This window comes from Candoia aspera, chromosome 1 (assembly GCF_035149785.1).
Source record: "Candoia aspera isolate rCanAsp1 chromosome 1, rCanAsp1.hap2, whole genome shotgun sequence".
NCBI classification, from domain to species: Eukaryota; Metazoa; Chordata; class Lepidosauria; order Squamata; family Boidae; genus Candoia; species Candoia aspera.
Genome location: NC_086153.1, coordinates 109,475,981 through 109,496,515, shown reverse-complemented (window position 1 = coordinate 109,496,515; position 20,535 = coordinate 109,475,981). Strand labels below are relative to the sequence as shown.

Here is a 20,535-nt window from a genome sequence, read left to right as displayed (position 1 = left end):
TCAGTGCACCAGTTGCAGCCTTACCAGGCTACTGCAACTGATGCTGTCATTACCACTCAGACCATGCAATGTGCTCTACATGGGGCTGCCTTTAAAGGCTACTCCAAAACTATAGGTAGTCCAGAATACAGTGGCCCATGTGTCAATTGGTTCCTGATGTTGGGAACATATAGTTCCAATACTGCAGGTCCTGCACTGGTGGCCAGTTGGTTTCCAGATACAATTTAAAGTGCTAGTTTGGACCTATAAAGCCTTTCATGGCTTAATACTTGGGTACTTGCAGGACTCCCTGGTTCAACCTGAATTGGCCCAACTCACAAGATCATCTACAGCAGTGTTTCTCAACCTTGACAATTTAAGATGGGTGGACTTCAACTCCCAGAATTCTCCTGCCAGCAAAGAAACACTGATCTAGAGAGAAGTGCTGGTGGTCCTGCACTTCTGGTGAATGGAACCATAGCTAGGAGGTGATGCTTTTCTGTGGCAGCACTGGTGCTTTGAAATAGTCCCCCAAGGGAGATCAGACTAGGCCCCTCCCTGATGATGGACGTTAAAAACTGAGCTCTTTGGGAGAGCATTTCAGTTGAGCTCATGATTGCACCATGTTCTATTTTTTTCTTTTTCTTTTTTCTGCCTTTCTGTCCTTGTGATTGTTAAGGATGATTTACTAGATTATGACTTTATGATATGGATTTCTTTTTTTTAATAATGCTGAATTATACCATGGATGTTTTAATTATTTTTTTCATAACTTGGAAACTGACATGAATTGTGGTGATAGATCGATCGATCGATCAATTGATCGATCCTTGGCTGTGATTGTTCCTACACTGCAAAACACCTCGCCCTTGGAGGTACACCGGGCACCCTTGCTACTTGAGTTTCACAAAACTGTTAAGATGATGTTGTGTCATGAGTACTGATGGCGAGCAGGAGGGGGCCTCTATCCAGGGGGGAAAAAGCATGCGTAGTACTGAGGAATTAAGCAGCCATTCAAAGAGACACAGATCAGACCCGCCTTAACTTTTGAGGTTTATCTGTCTGGGTTTTCTCACGCTTCTTCAGTTTGTTAGGATTTTCTGTCTCATGTAGCAGTAATAAACACTAGAGACCTACTCCTCGTCTCAGCGTGATTCCTGACTGTTAGGACATGTTGTTTTAACAGGCATTTGGTAGTTGATTTCTAATTTAGCTTATCTGACTTTATGGTAAATGGGCCATTTTTGTTTTAGTTTTGTTGGAGCTTGCTGACCAATATAGTTTTTATTATATTTGGATTCTTTTTTTTTAACTATCTCATTGTAAATTGCCTGGAGATATGGGAGCTGGACAGCAACAAAATATAAATGAAAATTTACTTTTATTTTTATTTATTTTCTCATATAAATAAATGAGAAAATTAGGCTCCAACCTTAAATCCATTTTATATACATATTTAACTTAATGTTTAAATATTCAGCCCTTGAAATATAGTCATAGGATTTATTACAGTAAAATATTAATAACATAGAAAGATTAATAGTTTTAACCATATTTAAGAGTAATTGTAATTTAATTAGATTGTATTTCATTTTGGCCTTGTTCCACTATTTTTTTGGAGAGTGTGTCCCTACTTCTCAGAACCCACTGTCAACCCACCAGCTTCCCTTTAGATGTCAAGTAAACCAGAAGAGCTTCTACTAGCAGGCATATTTGGAAGACATTACTGAGTATGTTGGTCCCCAACTGTTACAGGCTTTAGCATTCATGTTTAGAAGAAGGAAGTATAAAACAAACAAACTCTTTAAGCTATTTGTTTAACAGCATTATTTATTATTTTTCTTTTACAATAAAAATGATTCTATGACATATTATACCAGTTATTTAGTGAAGTAGTGGCAACAGGAAAGACTGAAATTGAATAAACCTCAGGAAAGGTGAGATATGAGGAAGTGTGAATGCCCGTGATCCTTTGTACTTCTTGTTGAAAAGGAACAACTTCAAAACACCCACTTTGTTTGTACACAGAACTGTGTCTGCTAAAACATTTGAACTTTCAAGGTAAAAGAAGAAGAACATTTGTGGTTTGTGAAATTCATCTTACACAATTAGCTTTGCAGTCTGAAAATATAAATTATGATCAAAATGTTTTTAAAACAGAAGAGTTGCATATTATTAACCTGTTGTTTTCACCCTCCCCCCTCCCATTTGCTCTTTTTGCCTCAGTAATCATAGTTATGCTAACCTCTGCTATTCCACTGCCAGAGTTGATTGATGCTAATTAGCTACTTAATCAGGTACAACAATGTTCCATTATTGTGCCTCACAGCAAACAGCAATGAGCCTGCTTGTGTTTTTCATTTTCTTCCTCCTTTTGTTACCCATATTAATCAGAAACTTATTACCGAGGGAAGCTAAACAAAATGTGAAAAATTGCCATATGTTAACTATAATTTGGAATACTGGAATTAATCCATAGTCTTAAATTTCTTAATATTAAGATAGTACTGCATTTTGAAATTGGCAGGGGAGGCGGGGAAGCAAGGTGAAAGAGTTTATATTTTCTACAGACGTGTTTGTGCGCGCGCATGCGCTTTTACTGCAGGGCTTCCTTGTTTCTTTAAAGCAATATTCTAGCTTATTTACATGCATATATATGCAAGAATATTCCATTCTCTTCTTTCATTGTTGTGGGGAAAATAGGAGGAGGAAGGAGTATCAGGTATGTTCCCCACCTTGAGTTATGTGTAAAAATAATACAGGCGGGATAGATAGATAGATAGATAGATAGATAGATAGATAGATAGATAGATAGATAGATAGATAGATAGATAAATTGGTTCAGAGAATGAATAGGAAACTGAACAGGGAAGAAGTGGCATGCCAAGTGGCAATAACTGGAGCAGGATGGGACAAGCTTATGTGGTCCTTCCTCCTTTCCAGTTTGTCTTCTTGCAAGGCCCCAGATATTCCCGTGATAGATGAGATAATCTCGCTATAATGGGATGATATATATTCCATTTATTATAGACAATTCACTTGGAGGTCTTAAGTTTAGCTCCAAATATCTGCAAGGTGGAAAGATCCACTTCAGAGCAACATGGGTCCAATGGTTTTCTTATTACTTTAGGTAAATGTCCTGCTGCTTCCTATTTTATAAATAGATTTTTCTTAGAGGAGTTTTTAAAAAGTCACCAGTAAACACACATAATTTACTTCCATCTTACTTCTCGATTTTCCTATTTTCTCCCACTCAAATCCATTTGTCTGCTGAGAAATACTCACTTAAAAAAGCATGGCTGTTATTCTGAATTTCTTTTACAGGTAAATCAAAGATAATTGGACTTCAGAATACCTGTAAATTATAGTCTAAGAAAAGAATCTAGTTTAATGCATCATTTGCATTAACTATAAAGAGTTAAAGAGTGCTTTATTATCTCTTAATGTTTATAGTGCTTTTTTGTATCTAGAGGGAAAGTACAGAAGAATTATAGAGCAATTTTTCAGAAGTGTGGGTTTCTCTGAACAAAAGGAATTTATGAGAAACCTTAAATATTGAAGAAGAAAAGAAAATCAATAACTAACTCTTTGGATTCCACAATACACTTAGTTATTAATAGAGGTAATGAAATACTTCTCTTAAGGAGAATCTTGTTTGTTTTATGAGAAGTACATTATTAAAATCATATTTGCAGAGTGCATTACTAAAGAAATATTCTAGTTTTATGTAATTAAAAGATACATTCATTATATAAAAGTCTTAACTGTACATATATTTTCTATAAATAAATTAAAAAAGATGATCTCTGCATATTAACATTCAGTTTTATAGAGAAATTACCTAAAGGCAAGTTAGTAAAGCCTTCACGTTGTATTATTTTACATTCTAACACCTTCAACCTAATAATATGATTTGACAACTCTGGTATACCTATCTGCCAACATTTCAGAATTATAAATAGGACCATGGCTCTATCAACATAACTCACATAGGAAAACAGAGCGCTCAGATCTCAATCAAGTGACTGCGGGGACACTGCGACAACCAGAACTCCAAGGACTGGTCATAGGTCCCCCTCATTCAGCGCCGTCGTAACTTTGGGGCTGCGAGCTCAAAGGATCGGTTGTCTCTAGCAGCTTACTCTTCGCGCGTCTGCCTTTTATGCCGATCTCTTGCACGCCTATTCCCCTCTGCAGCCAATCAGGCTGCCTTCTTCTTCGCGGGCTTTTCTGCATGCCTTTCCTGTGTGCTGATTGGAAGATTCGAATCCTCCTCCGAAGACTGTCCAATCAGCCTCTGTAACTTCTCCTGTGCTCCTGAGTCATTTCTGGGATTTGCTTTCCCGGTTTCTGCCTGGTAGGTTTCTGTTTCCTCTTCTGAGTCAGAAGACGTCTGAAACCTCACAAGTGGGATGTAAAAGATAAGAGAAAGCCAAAGATGGAAACAAGCATGGAAAAACAAGGAAAGGGTTTCAAAAGATCTATGAACTCAGAACGAGGTTCCAACCTTGAATTGGTACGCTAAAGGACACCAATGTACAGATAGTAACCAGTTCAAAGAAGATCAAACAAAGATGGAAGGAGTATACTGAAATACTGTACAGTAGAGATGTCAGCCTCCAAAATACCTTAGAAGATATTCCCTACTTACAAGAACCATTAGTATTAGAAGATGAAGTCAGATCATTACCAAGTTGGAAGGCTACAGGAACTGATGCAATATCCACTGAAATATGGCAAGCATAGAAGAATCAGTCAAGGTTTTAACCAAGTTATGCCAGCAAATCTGGAGACACAGTGGCCAACAGATTAGAACAGATCAATCTACTTTCAAATACCAAAAAAAGGAGACTTAACAGAGTATGCAAACTATTGTACAATATCCTTAATTTCACATGCTAGCAAAGAATGCATAGGATCATCCAACACAGATTAGAGCCCTACATGGAAACAGAGATGCCAGATATTCAAGCAGGCTTTAGAAAAGGCCAAGAAACACTAGACATTATTGCTGATGCATGCTGGATGAGCCAAAGCCAAAGAATACCAAAAAGAAATTAGTTTGTATTTTATTGATTATAGAAAGGCCGATTTTGAAGAAGCAGGATAGGAAGTGTATTGACGCTTCTGAACTTTGGTGTTGGAGAAGACTCCTGAGAATACCATGGACAGCCAAGAAAACAAACAAATGGATTATCAAACAAATCACTCCAGAGTTTTTTACTCAAGGCACAAATCACCAGGCTCAAATTATCCTACTTAGGACACATTATGCGAAGGCCTAGCTATCTGGAGAAGGCTGTAATGCTGGGAAAGGTAGAAGGAAAGAGAAGAATAGGACAACCAGCAGCAAGGTGAATAGACTCAGTTACAATAGCTATGAATGCACTGTTGGAAGACCTGAAAGACCAGGTTAGGGACAGACTGTCAGGGAGAAAACCTATGTGGTCACTAAGAGATGACAACGACTTGATGGCATATAATCAATCAATCAATCAATCAGGGAAGATGAAATCCTGGGATATTTTTGTGATCTTGCACAAATTAGTGCCTGAAATTACAAATCTTGCAATACAATGTAATGGTAAGCACTGTCCTCCCATGGCACTGATCAGTCATAGTCAGGTTATCAATCTAAGTTGAACCAAAAATGTTTCCATATCTATTCCGTCAGCTTACCATCCTATTGATAAATACCTTTTACAGGTATTGTGAGATAACCATATCTGGATTGTTAACAGTGTGGATGTGCCATAATAACTTCCCCAAATATTCCACTAAGTTTAACTAATTTATAGAGCAATATGTATAAATCATACTATTTTGAAATTAAAACGTTTACTCTAAACTCCTAGTAGTTATTATGATGAAAGCAAGCAAGAAGAAAAGTATTCTGAAGTGAAAGTGCATTATTTATTCATCTGTATTTTTATAAATTGACTCTTTCATTCTACAGTCTTTTGAATTAACAACTGCAGGGAAGAAGACACACTGTTCACCTGCAGGTGACGCCGTTGGACCAGTCCATGAAAACTCACAGCTCACAATAAGCAAGAAATAGTTCCACTGTTTGAGATCAGTGATGGATCCAAACCACAATTACTTTTTCCTATGCTTCTCTAGCCCTTTAAAGTTGGCAAATTTCAAACTTCAACGTAATTCATTTGTTACAATTTTACCTTTTTAAAGCTGAATGTATTCAGTTGAAAGTAAATAACTGTAAAATTATGCACATGAAATTTGTGAGTATATTCATTTTATACACACACTCACTAAAAAGATCGTTCGGTTAAGTTTTTGAATTAAAAAATCCCCTCTAATGTTATAAAGGAGAGATATAACAATTTTGTCACAGAAAATTGGAAGGATTCACAAATAAAACAGGAAAAGTTAGAAGAATTAGTCTGTCACAAATTTTGTACCATCAGCACTATCCTCACCTTTCCTAAAACATGAGTTGGTACTAAAACAGCACTATAAGAAAAGTTGAAGTGGTTGACATACATGATTTCCTCTCCCTGTGTGGCTTTAAGCCAGAAACCATCTTTCTTCTTTTAAAAGAAAAATTAAAAATGATTATACCCATGGTTTGCTTAACTATGGTTTATTGAAGAAGCCATAGCACAAATCCTGAAGACCAAGCAAACTTTGAGTGAAGCAAAGCTATAAACAAATGTCTTTTCAGACAGCACCAAGGACTCCACAATTTAACGCTGAGCTACATACATTCTCTTCTGTTGAAATGTCCAAGTCTTTAAAAAATCATCTTTACTAGCATTCAATTGACGGTTACGAACCAGATCAGATCAGCAGCAGATAATAATTTCATTCTGATTCTTCCCATAACATATATAAAAAGGGAAAGTAAACAAAAGCAACAGCGTAATGAATGAAGACAAACACATACAGTACTAGCAGTGCATCATTCTTTATTATTTACTATAGAAGTAGGCATTTTTCTGGATTTCAACATGAAAAGTTATCTGCTCCACAGAACAGCCAGATCTCTACAGTTTTGGTGAGATATTTTACACTGCCAAAGAGATAGGCCAATCTTAAAATCTCAAAACAAGAATCTTCATTAGCCTTAATCATTACAATTAAATTAGGCAAAGATCTGGTTATATATATAATTCTCATGCTCAGACAGGAGACTGCAGCTTCCAAATTCTCTAAATATTAAGGAATGCAGGTAGTCCTCAAGCTACAACAGCAATTGAGACTGGAATTTTCATCGCCAAGTGATGTGGTTGTAAAACATGACATCATGGGACCGAATCACTTAGTGGCAACAACCCCTGCAGTCTTTGCCATCATTAAGCAAGGATGCCGTCATTAAGCAAGGACTGTGGGTCTTTAAGTGAGCACTTCCTTGCAACTTCCTGCTGGTTTCCAACAACCAAATTCAGTGGGGAAGCTGGTAAGAAGTTGCAAGTCCCAAGTGGCTTGCAAGCGGGCCAGCAGGCAGGTAAGTGGCTGCTGCTGGGTGGAAGAGGGAGCGAGGGGTTACATGGGTGGCTGGGGAGGTGTGGCACGAGCGTGGTGGGGTTTGGAGTGGCTGCTGCCAGGTGGGGGAGACTGTGCAAGTGGCAGGGATGATGCACAAGTGGCCTGGGAGGGGCAGCGTGAGCGCAGCTAGGGTCGGGGAGGGTGCGTGTGTAACCAGTGAGGTGCAATGCGAGCACAGAGGAGCTGGGGAGGGTGTGCAGGTGGGCGAGACTTACCCAAGCAATTTGTGACCTTCCCTGCTGGCTTCCCCATTGACTTCACTTGTGGGAAGTCAGTAGGGAAGGTCACAATTCATGATCATGTGACCATGGGACACTGCAACTGTTGTAAGTGCGAGCTGGTTGCCAAGTGCCCAGATTGCAATCACATGACTGTGGTGGTGATGGAACAGCCAGAACTTTGAGGACTGGTCATAACCACCATCCTTTCAGTGCTGTCATACCTTCGAACGGTTGCCGAACAAGTGGTTGTTAACCGAGGACTACCTGTAGTGTCTTAGAATCCTAACAAACTGAATAAGCGTGGGAAAAACCCAGACATATAAACCCCAAAGGCTAAGGCGGGCCTGATCTGAGTCTCTTTGAATGGTTGCTTAATTCCTCAGTACTACGCATGCGCTTTACAGCCTGGATGGGAGCCCCCTGCTCGCCATCCTTACTCATGACACATATAGCTGCATTTCTTATTTAAAAAAAGCAAGAAGCATTTTTTAAAAATCTTCTATACATTAGGTTCAATTGCCATTGAGGAATAAAATCATCATAGCTCTAGTTTTGGAAATCCATCAGATGGTAAAACCCATCAGGGTCCTCAACCACACAGTTCAAAAGGTCCTGGTATCATTTGCCAGCCTCAGCTCTACTCGACTCTTAGATTGCCTGTTTCACTGCTTACTTCTGCACTGTCCCTGCAAGAACAATCAATCACCTAAACTTTGAGATGCCATTCTACTCAGTCCTCTGAGCTATTTCCTCCATTCATGAAAAGCAGCACCACACCACTAAGCAGAGAATCACCCACTTCACTAAAATCAGCTTATATGTCTTGCATCTTTTCAAAATAGTAAACCAGTTAATATGTAGGAATTGTGCTGATGACTCTTTTTAAGAGATTGCTTAAGGTTTCTCACGCAGAATCTGAACAATACTGTATCAAAATAAAACCTATCAACAGCCCTCTCATTTAATGTGCTAACCATAAATTGTGTTAAACTAGACATTAATCTTACAATTGCCAGCTCTTTACAGAAAACTTCTATAAAATGAATTTCTGGGTGCTGATCTACCTATCAAGCTTCTGTAGCATATATAGGATAAACAGACAGCTTCCTCCAGGGTTTTTCTGTGCATAAAGAATTCCAAGTGAGAACAAGCTGATGCGCTTATTTTAAATATCAGGCATCCACTATGTATCTAAATACCAATATCCATAATGAGGCACTTTATCAAATTCCTTTTACAGATTACTTGTTTAAATAGATTAAGCCCTCTTACGATACAAGTACCTTTGGGCTAAAAATAACAACAGAAATATTTAAATAGCACATTAATATCCACATAATATATGAACACACTATGGTTTATAACTTAGTTTACGGCATGAATCTAGCCATTGTGGTATGTTCAAACCACAGATAAAATAAATCATGGCTTAATATTATATATTAATTCATGAAATCATTGTTTTGTTATATTCCTGTAAAATAGTTCAGGGGTGTGTGTCTGTGTGCGCATATATCACACAACAGAACTCTTTAATCTGTTTTAAATTTTAGTTGTACCTGGGTTCCACTTGGATTGAGCTGGCAGAAAAATCTCATAAATTAAAAAAAAAGTAAGAAAAAGAAGAGATCACCAAGGAACTTTATAATCCAGGCAACATTTAAACTATGATCATTCCAATCTGTATCACAATGTATATCTGCATTACATTATAAGACAGCTTTTCCTGTCCTGGTACCCTGTGATTGTGTGAGATTGTGCCTCCCATTCTCCAACCAACATGACCTCAATGCTGTGGAAACTGATATAAGACTCATCTCAATTACAATCCTTTTGTGGAACCAGTAAATTTGGGTGGTAAATACGAATGTTGAAATACAATCATAAATTAAATACAAAATCCAGAGAGTTCAGTTCAAGTAAATAGATGGCAACGAACACTGTCCTGGAAGAGGAAGTAATATTAGGAAACACTAGTGACAACACCTGGTGACTTTTCAACTCAGAATAAAGTCTTATAACAAGAAAAAAAGTGGAAATTCTAAAGGACAAATTAGTTGTTGGATTTCTCTTCTTCTCTGGGTGTGGTAGATACCACAACTTATGAAACAGCTTCTCTTCAGAAAGAAACCTAGAAGACCTCTGTTTTTTAAAAAGCAACTAAAGGAACATGTAACAGAAATGCATAACATTTTAAACAGTAGAGAGAAACCACTTTTTCAGAGTAAGAGTCCTCAGAATCCTTCCTTTAAATTGATTGCCAATAACTCAAAATAAAGAAAAAGGAAGTATATTTCTTTAAGCAACATATAATGAACTTCCTGAATTCTCTACCTCAGCAATAGTATGAAAGCCGGCTGGGTGACCTTGGGCCAGTCCCTCTCTCTCAGCCCAACTCACCTCACAGGGTTGCTGTTGTAGAGAAAACAGGAGAGGAAGGAGTACTAGGTGTGTTTCCCACCTTGAGTTATTTATAAAAATAATAAAAGAGGGATTAAAAAAAATCTAAATAGAAAGATGGGAAGCTGGGAAGTCATTTCAAAAAGTATTTGTCAAAAGCAGAGAAAACAGGACTCTGAGAAACAATTAGCTACAACAACCTTCCCCAACCTGGTGTCCCCAGATGGTTGAGACTGAAACTTCCAAAATTCCCACCCAGTTTAGCAGCTCTGCTTGCTGACAATGCTAGGAATACCCATCCTTGTAGACAGGTGGTTAAAGGAATACCCATCCTTGTAGACAGGTGGTTAAAGAAAGCTGAGCAAGGAGAATGGAATGGATCATCCCAGCTTCTGTGTTACTAGATACAACATAGAAGCCAGCCAATAGTTTCTACCATATCTAGGAAGATGTGGCTGGCTTTCACTTATCACAGGCTGGACCTCATCCAACAAAGCAGTTTTTAATATGGAACTGTCAACATCATTACCACATTATCTGCACTGTCAGGAAGATTTTCCACCCTCTCTTTTAAGGCCTATCAAACTCCAGCTGTGTCAGTCACTGGACAGCACTCTGGAAGAACTAACATGTAAAACTGCATCCAGATAATAAATGATGGGGAAAGCTTTGTTGGATGACAGTCTGCTCAGCACCACCAACCATTCCTTGCACTGCTCAAGCAGGGAATGATGTGTGTGTTCTCATCTCATGTAGGGTAGTTATCAGACACAACAGTCTCAGCTGTTATTCTTTATAAACTGTCAGCATGCCCTAGAAAGGAAATAGGTACCTGAGTTCGGAGAATTTCACTTTTTGACAATTGCATGTCGCCTGTCAGCTCTTTCACCATGATGCCCAGTGGTTCTAGACGCTTGCTGAAGTAATTTGTCATTTCAGCTGCCAATGCCTTCATAGGAGCAACATAAACTATCTGCACCAAAAAGGACACCAGATTGATAAATGAACAAAATGTTCAACACTGAATATTCACATCAACTGATACCGATCACAATTTATGTGAAATATGATATTCAGCATCTAAAGCAAGAAACCTAATAGCAGCATATGCATTTTGGTTATTTTGGTTCAGAATAAATGTTCAGTTATTTTTAAACAAAACAATGTCTTTTGTTTATAAAGGACTATCATTCTGAACATTTGTTCTGCACCAAAGCTAAATATATTTTCAACACTTTTCACACAGGCAGCAACATTTCCAGAACCAAAAAAGGGATTGCGAACCAGCAATGAAGTAAGTCAACAAGCTCTCTATCCATATGTCTTGAAGAAAACAAGACGTCCTTGAAAACTTCTTAAATTCTCATAAACGTGACAATCACACACAAAGCTCTGTCTAACAAGTTATCAGATTGCCCTCTACTTCACTGAATTCTTACCTTAAACTCATCCTTTCTGATAACTCCATGTTGAACGTGCTGACGGATTTCATGCAAAACTGTTAACATGGCAATATTTGTTTTTCCTGCCCCAGTAGGTGCGCTTATTAGCATATTCTCATTTGTGTTGTAGGCAGTTTCAAAAACAATGGACTGGATTCTGTTTAATTGTTTCATGCCTTTAAAAGCAAGTTGTCCAATCTACAAGGAAAATTCAGAAAGAGGGAAAAAAAGCACTCCAATTAAATAATGAATAAAAAAGTTACTGCTGAGCAAAGATACTACTGCTCAAACAGTAGCAAATATTTCTGCATAACAAAATGGATTATCACTCATTTACAGACACTGAAAAACATTTTTATTTTGAGGTATGGGAACTTTCAATTCAATCTGACATTTCCAAATATTTATTCAACTTTTCTTCTTGGAAGAACTTTCATAGGTCCTATTTTTCTCTTCTTTTTTGCTTTCTTAATTCATCTCTATGCCACCATCCTCACTTAGATTAGATGTATAACAATCATCCCTCTTAAAGCTTTCTGTTCTTCAAATCCAATTCAATTGCTATTGCCTGCTATTCTTTATTATATGTACTGTACATATACAGATAGACAGACACACACATGCACACATACATTTTATACTTTGCTTCTCTGTCATGCCTGTCAGCATTTGTGGAACAAACTGCAAATACTGGGGTAAATCCCAATTTGTGTTTAGTGGTAGTCTACTAAATGGTAGACAGAGCAAGGATTTCGACCCTTCTTCCCTTCTGGGCCCCCTGAACGCTTAATCTATTGGATACACTCTGAAATAACTCGGGAGATCCCACTGGCAGGACGTGTATCTACGTGTGGGAGAAATATGTGAATAATTTACTTTTTGTCTTTCTTGAATCTGCTACTTAATGAGCCTCAACTACTGAGAGAAAAAATATATACCCACTTCTCCACATCATTTACCTTTTTATAAAGCTTTTACTATTTTTCATCATCATTTTTCTAAACTACAGAAACTAGCATGTGGCCTCTGTATTTTTGTATGCCTTCTTGTAAAGGTAGAAGAAAAAGAAATTGAACTATGGAAAATAGGTCAATGAAGATTCTCAGTCATCCAGGTGGAATTGTTTGTAGGCTGAGTCACAGCAACTGAATTTTTATCTTTTTGGCAGAAACTGAAAAAGCTGTTTGGACAAGCAGCGAAACGTTTCTACCAAAAAGAAAGAAATCCAGTTGCCACGACTCAACCTACAAACAATGGAAAATAGGCTTATTTCAAATTGCCTTATTAAAAAGCACTGCCCGAAAGCTTATTTCAGAAGTCCCATACTTCTGTATGTCAGTAAGAAACTTTTGTCCGGAATTCAACTTTGGGTAGCCAGTGAAGTGCAGTAGTTAAATGTCACAGGACCTAGACCATAATTCAAAATCCCTATCATGAGTTTTCCAGTTTACCATATCATATATCATACTATCTCTTGCGACCTATTCTCTCTTGTAGGAAAAAAGAAACACAGTTGTGTATTTCTCTCATACATTATGTGCAGTTAAGAAGGCAGACACAAATGCCCCAACAAGCAACAGTGTCTGTACAATACTATTTGTGAAAGATCAAGGCAATCAAAAAGAGGTATGAAAGGCACATGGACAGAATGGCTGGGAATACAAATCACAAAGCATAGGATATTACTTTGGAATACGTACATTTTGTTGTGTTTCACACTGATGTAATTTAAGTAGTACAAACAAAACATTCCATATTATTCCAGACATTTTAAGGTCAGGTCCAGCAGGTCAATTAATAGACACAAAATGCAAGTATGACCAAAATAATTAAAAAAAAAAAAAGGATAAATTCCTTGACTTCTATGATCTCAAATTACTTTGAATGTCAATCACAAGTTCCCAAGTTACATGTCATTATTTTTATAAACTATCATAATAACACTATCAGGGAGTATATGCCTATGAGCAATATAACAATATAGTATTTTATTATTTTTTCCTTTCATATTCTGACCCCCTTTCTATATGTCTAGAAAGGAGAATTCCAATTTGGGATGAAACTTTTACAAATATCATGAAATCATTTCCTCAAAACTACTTTAATAAATGGTTACACAGAATTAGTATAGAATCCTACTGCTAAGCCAGCGTTTTCAACAATAGTGTCAATCCATTAGAACCAATAATATCAAAAACTTTATTTGTTGACTCTCAATCATTAAAAATTTAAATGGGTAAGTTGTCAAGGGAAAGACCAAACTTTAATAAAAAACTGCCAACTAAATAAAATCCATTACAACTGAAATTCATTCTGATTGTTTTAGTTGTTGTTATTATTGTTATTGCTATTATACAAACTGCTATCCTTATCCTTAATCCAAACAGATTAAGAAAAAGACACAAGTAACAACTCTGACTAGTTCTCAAAATTCACTGGAGAATTTAAGACTGTTGTTCAAAAGCCTAGCAAGAAAACTGCTAGTTGTTCAGTCTGCTTCTTTGCCTCAGTAGATTATTAAATACACTGAGCAGCACAAACATCCAGAAAAGACTTTCAGAACACCACTCAACACTTTCAGCTTGACGTAGAGCCATCAATGTACGCCTGTTGGGTACAACTATTTGATCAGCTTGGTATCCATCTAATGGTAGCACAGTCCAGCCCACATTCTGCCACCTTCTCTATTAGGATCTCATGGGGACTTTGTCAAATGTTTTGACTTCAGCAAAGTATACTATGTCCACACATACCCATAGTCAGCTAAACTCTTATCAAAAAATGAGATCAGGTTGGTTTGGCACACTTTGTTATTGATAACCCCATGGCGGCTCCTGCTAAACAACGAATTATTTTCTAAATGCTCACAAACCAACTGCTTAATAATATATTACAGAATTTTGCCCAGCATAATGTCAAGCAGACCAAGGTTAAGCTATAGTTACTTTGGTCTTTATTGCCTCCTTTTTGAAGAAAGCAACATTTTCCCTTCTCAAATCCTTGGGCAATTTACCTGTCCTCCATGATTTCTCAAAAATCAGAGAAAGTGGCTCTGAGATGACCTTCACATGCTTCTTCAAGATTGTCAGATGTAACTGATATGATCCTAGAAACTCATTCATGGAAGGCAGGTGCTCCCCAATAATCTCTTAACTTACCTTAGATTGCACTTCCTCCTTTTATCAATTTATCTGCTTAGGTCCAATTAGGGAGAAGACTGAAACAATTTAGTAAGAGCTTTGCCTTTTCCTCATCACCTATCTCAATACTACCATCTTCTCGAAATAGTAAGCACACCCTTTCCTTTGCTTATCATTTTCTAAGGACATAAAACCCAAAGTGCACTGGGGCTAAACCTAAACAAACAAAAACATCCCAATGACTCAACATCCTTGTAGTCCTTTAACTTTTACCACTAGTTATTCCTGGCTGAGGAATAACATACTTGAATGAGCAGAAAAACAAATCTTTTCTTCTTTCTTTATTCCTGTAATTAATAAGAGCTTCTTTTAAAAAAACCCTTAATATGCATATAAAATTCCAAGGATTTGAATCAGCATATCTATTTGCAACTTGGAAAATAGTTCCTCAATTATATTGATGTAAGATCACTGTTAATTTAATTTTACAGCAACACAGTAGTATTCCTGCTACTTAACCACCACATGCATTTATTTCTGACAGTTGTCGGTACTTTAGAATTGCTTCACCAATTTTGCCTTTTGGTTGTCTTGGACCAACTCCCATGAGCCACAGCCACAAAGCCTTAAGGGAATGAGATCAATGGATGCTAAAGATATCTGGAGAAAAATACACTGAAATAAACTGCTCTAGAAAATTTTATAGAATATTGTAGAGCATAGTAACTGTGATTTTCCCCAGCATTTGATTATATCATCTTAGTATTTAGCTATTATAATTGAGATATTAGATCCATCATCTAACTTCTAAGATATAGTCTCCAATAAAGAAAAAAAGCCTTGCTGGTTCACATCCATCTGTTTTAATGAAAACCAAAAAGAAAAAAGAAAAGTTAAAATACCCAAACAAACTAGGGGAAAAAAACACTAGTTCTGAATTCTGTACCTGAGAAAGAATTTGAGTATGCATCAGCTATACTGAAAGCAAATGCTAATTCAATGCACTATACTAGAATTAGGGTTTCTTTCTGTACATTTAAATTAATTTAATAACCTATTAAGTCACTGGATAACTTAATGATCTAATAAGTCTTGCACTCAAAGAATACTTCGAGAGACACTAATATTACCTAATTGATACCCAAGAGAACACAACTATTTGCTTCGCTTGATCCTAGCATCTATAGAACATCACATTTACAATAAGGAATCTTGACTAGTGAACAGTTGCATTTCTGGATCATGACAGGGCCTGGAAAAAGCTAATTAACCACCCTCCAGCTAATCATATGAATATGGCAAACAGGTCAGGCTTTGTTATACTGGATGAAAACAGCCCTGCTGCTTGTGTTGCAAAAACAGTGATTATCTGGACCCTTTTCAGTCAGGGTTCAGGCCGGGTTACGGGACTGAGACGGCATTGATCGCACTCTTAGATGACCTCTGGTGGGAGCGGGATGGGGACAGTGCGACCATCCTTGCTCTTCTTGACCTCTCAGCGCCCTTTGACACCATTCATCATGGTATCCTTCTGGACTGGCTTCGGGAGTTGGGGGTGGGCTGCACAGTATTTTGCTGGTTCTCCTCCTTCCTCCGGGGTCAGTTCCAGTCGGTGTTGATAGGGGGGGAAAGGTCCAGCCCACGTCCCCTACTTTGTGGGGTGCCTCAGGGCTCGGTTCTCTCCCCTCTCCTATTTAACATCTACATGAGACCGTTGGGGGAGGTGATCCGATGGCTTGGGGTAAGATACCATCAATATGCTGATGATACTCAGCTTTATATCTCTACCTCAGACCGCCTGAGTGATGCCGTGGATGTCCTGACCCAGTGCCTGGAGGCTGTGAGGGCCTGGATGGGGTGCAATGGGCTTCGATTCAACCCAAGCAACATTGAGTGGCTTTGGGTTGGTGGGCCTCCCAGTGCTAAGGTTTTTCCACCTCTGGTCTTGGATGGGGTTGCACTGCCCCAGACAGACCCATTGTGCAATCTGGGGATCCTTGAGGAGCAGGTGGCAGCCGTGGCTAGGAGGGCCTTTGCACACCTTTGGTTTGTGCGCCAGCTGCGCCCATTCCTAGACCAAGAGGCTTTGCTCACGGTCACTCATGCCCTCGTGACCTCCCGTCTGGACTACTGTAATGTGCTCTACGTGGGGCTGCCCTTGAAGAGCATTCAGAAGCTTCAACTGGTGCAGAATGCAGCTGCACGGATAGTAAATTGTGTCAGGTACTCGACACATGTAACACCACTGCTACATGAGCTGCATTGGTTGCCGGTGTGCTTCCAGGTGCAATTCAAGGTGCTGATTGTCACCTTTAAAGCCCTTCATGGCTTGGGGCCGGGTTATCTAAGGGACCGCCTTCTCCCAGTTGTTTCTGCCAGTCCAATTCGATCTAGTAGGTTGGGTATGCTACGGGTCCCGTCAGCCAGGGAGTGTCGGTTGGTGGGAACTAGAAGGCGTGCCTTCTCCTCCATAGCGCCTGCCCTCTGGAACATCCTCCCTCCAGAAATTAGGATGTCCCCAACCCTGTTGGCCTTTCGTAAGGCCGTAAAGACCTGGCTTTGTGCCTGGGCCTGGGGCCTCGAGCATGTGGATGGTCCTGTCTCTTGGCTGTATTAATATCCATGCATTGCTCACTTGGCAGCCATGTATATTTATTTTGTATTTATTTTATATTTTAACTGTTTTAATTGTAATTGTTTTAATTGTTTTATGGTTTTATTGTTGTAAGCCGCCCAGAGTCACTCGCTGAGATGAGCAGCCACAGAAATCAAATAAATAAATAAATAATTCAGAGACACACAGAGTTAAAGAGTGCATAATGTTTAAAGCTGTATATTAAAAAACAGATTTGAGCATGCATAAAACATCAGGCCACTCCTGCAGATAGTAGCTTCCCTAGAATTCCCTACTTGTTCATAGCACATACTTTATAGCTCACAAGATACTGTGTAAGCAAACGATGATGGCAATAAAAGGAGTCATGATATTCACCACAACAGAGGTGGTGGTGATACTCAGCGAGCTACGTTCCACTCAGTTCTGGAAGCTTATTTGCAGAAGGTGTGTTTTCTAGGAAAGAAACCAATTTTCCTAATATGCTTTGAGTTCCTAGAAAACATAATAAGCAACAGAAGCGCAAAATTGGCAGAAAATGCGTTCAACTGGTGTGTATTTATTGCGCAATAAAACTGTGGAGCACAAAGGCCCAGAGTAAGATTTCCTTCTCTACAGGCATACTAATGGTGCAGCTTCCAGCTGTCTGTGCATGAGTCACGATTAAAGCCTTGAATGATCTTACCACTTTTGGGATCCCCACACATACCGAATAATGATTTTCAGAGTACATATTTAATTTGCCTGTTTTCCTATGATAGGAGATAAACCACCTCCTTCAAGCTTGGTGCTACAGTATCTATTTAACAAAAAGGGGGCAGAACTGACAAAGTCTATTTTAAAGGGTAATTATAGCTGACAGAGGTAATAAACGTTAACCCGTCAAGGAGGAGTGAGACAACTGTGAATACAAAGAACATTATTCCAAGAATAAACATTAATGTCATGAGCTCTGTTTTAACACAGCTTGTTTTTCTCAAGTTATTTCATACAATAGCTAGCTAGAGTAAAAGACTATTAATGACGTGTGTGTGTGTGTGTGTAAAAACTGTTAGAAGAATGCTATCAACCAACCTCTAGACTTTCACCCGAATCATACAAGATAGAACCCCATGTTGTATGAGTACCATTCCATCACACACACACAAAAACATTGAACACTTCTTCAACATCTCCCTTAAAAGTCTGTTCCCAACACATTTGAGGACACACTGAGCACTGGATTCTATCTACACAATCCATATAGCCCTAGCTACAGGGAATCCCTGGCTCTAGATTCGCCATCAGTCTACTGGAATGGTAGTCACAAAACTCTAAACAACATCAAACCTACATCAAATCTACATAACCCAATTTAGTAGAGAGCCCCAAAGGCTACATTGCTAGATAGATGTGCCCAGTAGAACTGAACTCCATTATTCAAAACATACTAAACACACTCCATAATTCTGACTTCATAATATCTGGGAATTTGGGTAGATGGAAAATAGCACAACGAAGTTGAAAGCAGTCACAGAAGATTGAAGCACTTTGTGCAACAGAACCTCAAAGAGACAAACTTAAAATTCAAAACCTGCAGAGATTTTTTAAATAATCTATGTCTATTTAGCACCCCTTAGATTCTTTAAAAAAAAATGCTCTGGAAGTCCAGGAAGCCACCCAGCATTGTACTACCTGAACAATTTATGGATACTCTTAGGACCTTAGTCTCCAGACATCAAAAAGCACCACACAATTTTAGCAATGGCCATTTGGGACACTCAAAAATGCAGGCATTTTAAACATGAACAGTACAATTAAATATTTCATATTCATATTAAAAATGTACTTAAGGGAAAAATCATGCAGAACTCATGCACCTGAGTATGCATATTTTTCTGAGTAAGCATATTTAGAAGAGACTGCTGGTTACTAATTATCAGTATGATTTACTGTTTCTTCCCCCTTTTCTTTTGGAACAGAATATTTAAACAAATACATTATTAAGCAATCCACATTTTTCAGTTTACTGACACTGGTTATTCCATAACATTATAAGTAAAACCCGTTAACCTGGTAAGCAAAAGAACAGTGTTTTATACACAGTTTCTATACATGCAGCTGGCCCTACTCCCTCAGCAACTGAGCAGAGTTTTCTTTTATTCGAGGCAGCTGGCATCCTTTGCCAGACTACTTTTTTCTCGCAGACATTCAGGCATTTTGGAAATACAATGCAACATATTATTCAAGCATATACTGTGGCATTGCATAGTTTTTTGTGGTATATTTGCTATATGTATACGTACACACAAACACACAATTTATTTATACCATATTACTGAAATGACAAACTTCTCACAGTACAGCCAGGAATGATGTTGCTGTAACAGCAGCAATTGGCTGGATCATACCAAGCACCTATCTAATCTGATATTCTGTTCCCCTCAAGGAGAAACAAAGGCCTATGAGAAGATGAGAAGAGTAATCACAAGACCAATGATGCTCTGCTGATGGTTTTTCAACCGTTGATACCCAAAGGCAAATGCCTCTGAGAACAGAAGTAGTTCATCAAATAGTCATCAAGACTAAAGTTTTTAGCCTTGTATTCCATACATTTGTCTATTTCAGTTTTGAAATGGTCCAAAGTAGGGCTGGAAATGCCACATCTGAGCTATGCTCACAGTGATTCCTTTTGTCTATCCTGACTCTCCCAACGTTCAGTTTGATAGAATGACTTCAGAGTTGCTCTTTTGCTATACTATGCATAATTTTATATACCTCTACCATGCTCTGTCCTTATTTGCCTTTTTCCTTATGCTAACTCTCATCAAATAATTAATATTTCTTCACCTGAAAAGTTCTCCCACACCTTAGATTATTCTGGCTTCCTTAGTAGGCATCCTATCCAGTTTTAGAACTGTACAAACTCTTTCAAGTGAGGACCTCATGTATATGTATATGTATAGGGACAGTGATACAGGTGCCATTATTTTTTAGCTTCTGTCCTAAGAATCTCAAATCTACTGTACCTTTTGCACAGCATTCTCAATGTCACTTGATGTTTTGATCAAGCTGTACACCTCCACAGCTGAGATTCCGCTAGCGTATTTGTCAAACTGTGAAAATTTAGCCTCATGTGCATCACTTCACACTTGGTTATGTTTACCTTATGTTTGTAATTCTAATGCCATTATCTCCAATGAGGAAAATCCATTTTTGCAATCACTTGTTTTAATTACCCTCTCTAAAGT

The 20,535-nt window shown here is 38.2% G+C and overlaps 1 protein-coding gene across 2 annotated transcripts in view; it reads right to left on the bottom strand.

Annotated features, from left to right (window-relative positions):
• The window catches only part of ASCC3 (activating signal cointegrator 1 complex subunit 3), a 213,930-nt gene that overhangs the window by 166,044 nt on the left and 27,351 nt on the right, over positions 1 to 20,535 (bottom strand). For both annotated transcript variants that reach the window (XM_063311715.1, XM_063311724.1), the window contains exons 8-9: positions 11,549 to 11,749; positions 10,942 to 11,082 (exon numbers count right to left, since the gene is read on the bottom strand). In XM_063311715.1, the coding sequence (XP_063167785.1) occupies positions 10,942 to 11,082; positions 11,549 to 11,749 (342 nt within the window). The remainder of the gene's footprint in view (positions 1 to 10,941; positions 11,083 to 11,548; positions 11,750 to 20,535) is intronic.